The sequence below is a fragment of the Charadrius vociferus genome, unplaced genomic scaffold (genome assembly GCF_000708025.1).
Source record: "Charadrius vociferus isolate BGI_N301 unplaced genomic scaffold, ASM70802v2 scaffold1677, whole genome shotgun sequence".
NCBI classification, from domain to species: Eukaryota; Metazoa; Chordata; class Aves; order Charadriiformes; family Charadriidae; genus Charadrius; species Charadrius vociferus.
The window spans coordinates 300,654-303,334 of NW_009649298.1; the positions used below are offsets into that span (position 1 = coordinate 300,654).

General features: G+C 52.3%; 1 protein-coding gene across 1 annotated transcript in view; it reads right to left on the reverse strand.

The window, feature by feature from the left end:
• The window catches only part of LOC104290069 (keratin, type I cytoskeletal 14-like), a 6,815-nt gene that overhangs the window by 1,396 nt on the left and 2,738 nt on the right, over nt 1-2,681 (reverse strand). The window contains exons 2-5 of the mRNA XM_009889117.1: nt 2,481-2,677; nt 1,166-1,248; nt 473-629; nt 44-205 (exon numbers count right to left, since the gene is read on the reverse strand). Coding sequence (XP_009887419.1) covers nt 44-205; nt 473-629; nt 1,166-1,248; nt 2,481-2,651 — 573 coding nt within the window. The 5' untranslated portion in view covers nt 2,652-2,677. The remainder of the gene's footprint in view (nt 1-43; nt 206-472; nt 630-1,165; nt 1,249-2,480; nt 2,678-2,681) is intronic.

The following is a 2,681-nucleotide window of genomic DNA, read 5'->3' on the forward strand; positions in this document are numbered from 1 at the left end:
CCTCGGCTCCTGTGCACCCGCGGCGCCACCGCTGCCGCCTCACCTTGCTGAAGAACCACTGCTCGGCGTCCCTGCGGTTCTTGTCCGCCAGGCTCTCGTACTGCTCCCGCATCTCCGCCAGGATCTTGGTGAGGTCGATTCCAGGAGCAGCATCCATCTCCACGCTGATCTCTCCCCCCACCTGCCCACGCAGGGCGTTCATCTCCTGGCACAAGAGAGACACGTGATGCATGTCAGAGTGAAATCGGTGTATTCCCATCATGACAAATTTCTTATTTGCGCCAGCACACGAACCCCGCAGACCTTCTCCTGGAGGTTCTGCCTGAAGGGGTCGTTTCCTTCTCCGTTACCCACTCAAGCGTCTCCTGACACCCTAATGGCAGAGACACTCCGGCGCGTTTGACCTGACCCCTTTCCGTTGGGCCCAATGTACCTTTTGCAGGTCCCAGTTTGAGCCTGGCTCTGTGCTCACCTCCTCGTGGTTCTTCTTGAGGTAGGCCAGCTCCTCCTTCAGGTTCTCGATCTGCATCTCCAGGTCAGCTCTGGCCAGGGTCAGCTCGTCCAGGACTCTGCGCAGGCCGTTGATGTCGGCCTCCACGCTCAGGCGCAGAGCCTGCTCCGTCTCAAACCTGGGGACACAAGAACAGTCACGAAAGTCACACAGGATCTTGTCCAGCCGAGGACAGAGCACCTCACTGCTGCTGCCGGCATCGGGTCAATAGTGCATGACCCCAATGGTGCATGGACAACTTTCTGGTGGTGAACACTAGTGAATGCAGGGGAACAACTGATAAAACCGCATCCCTCTGAGTCCATAATGTCACCTTCACTCCTGATACCACTGGGCCTTGTTACTGGGTCTGGGCTTTGCTGAGCTACACACACACGTTAAATGCACAGCAGAGGCACAGTGCAGGTTCTCTGCTCAGGAGAGGTCGTACCACAGGGGAGCAAGAAATGGGAATAAAAGAGTGAAGTTTTGAGTGGACGCAAAACAATCCCCAAATGCCCATGGATTTAGATAACCTGCTGCTTTGGAAATTACACCTTCGTTTTGAAGGCTTTGTTTCCACATTGCCCTTTTGGGGTCTGGATGGGATTTTCTCCCCATTTCATCAAACTTCTCTGCAGACTTTGTTCCATTTTTCCAGGAAATGTGGCTTACTTGGTCCTGAAGTCATCGGCTGTCAGCCTGGCGTTGTCGATCTGCAGGAGGAGGTTAGCGTTGTCAACTGTGGCCACCAGCACCTGCAGGGTGGAGGATAAAGAAGAAGCACTAAATGAGCATCAGGAACTCCTCCTGGCTGACCAAGGGATGGGAGCGCAAGTGAGACTGTCGCAACAGGAGTAGTTTTGGGTTTCCTTAGCAGAAGCGTGTATTGAATCAGGACAAGGGGGAGACAGCTGAGACTGACTGCAGGAAGGGGCTGATTACTCTGTGACCTCCCTTTCCAAAAGTCCTTTGGTATTTCACAAGGCCGCATGAAGCCACGCAAGATGTGTGACATCTGATGAGGTTATTTGTTTCCATGCTTCAGGGCATGTGCTGATTATGCAAGGGTCAAGAAGGAATCATCTGCTCTCCCCCCACAGCACCGTGTGGCTCTGCTGGCCGGACAGAGGGACCAGCAGGGTGCTTGTGCCTGGCAAACCTTGTGCCCATTTGTTCAGGGATGGATTGAATTTGCTGACTGCAGAAATGGAGCAAAATGCAGCGAGCAGGTGCCTACAGCTTCTGATTTTTATATTACAAAACCAGGAACAAATAATCCACAGTGGGAGAAGACTCGAGTCAGAGTTTGGGAGGACATCCGTTGAGGGGTCAAGGAGAGGGAGGGAAGATGGATCCCCTGCATCCCTTGCCAGCTCTCCTGCAGCTCCACCTATACACTGCCCTCCTTCATGTTTACGGGGGGCAATTCCCACGTAAGAAGTAACAGAGAAGAACAAAGTCAACTCTAGTATTTCCTCCAAAATGGGCTGGTGGGAATCAAATCAGAACAGAGAGAAATGCCCTCGATCTGCCTGGGTGGGTGGGTTTGCAGCAAGCCTGGCACTGGGGCAGGCACTGCCAAAAGGAGACGAAAAACTCATTCTTGGTCAGTTCCATCTTTTTCTCTTTAGCATCTAAACCACATCAATAGGGAGGAGCTGAAACAAGTTTGCAAATTCTTTGACTGAATGTTAACAGACGTGACATCGGGGTTTCACAGTTTGAGCACACCTACAACCTTGCTTGCACTTTCATTTTAAACTCTCAAAAAACCTGCATTATCAACGCAGACTTGTCTCTTATTCTTCATTTTTGCACTATGTCCTTTTACACCTGCTGCTTCCAGTGAAGAGAAATGGACAAATCTCAGAATTTCCAGCCTGGTGCTCTGCATGTGAGTCTGAGACACTAATTACAGAGGGAGCAGTCAGTGTCTCTGCCTCCTCTGACAACGAGACAGCCCACTGTGTTACTCACAGCATCCTACCTTGTTCCTGAGCTCCTCGATAGTCCTGTAGTAGGGGCTGTAGTCGCGGTCTGGACCAGGTCCCTGCTTCTTGTACCACTCCCTGATCTTGACCTCCAGGTCAGTGTTGGCCTCCTCCAGGGCACGCACTTTGTCCAGGTAGGCAGCCAGGCGGTCGTTGAGGTTCTGCATCGTCTCCTTTTCGCCAGCCAGGAAGATGCC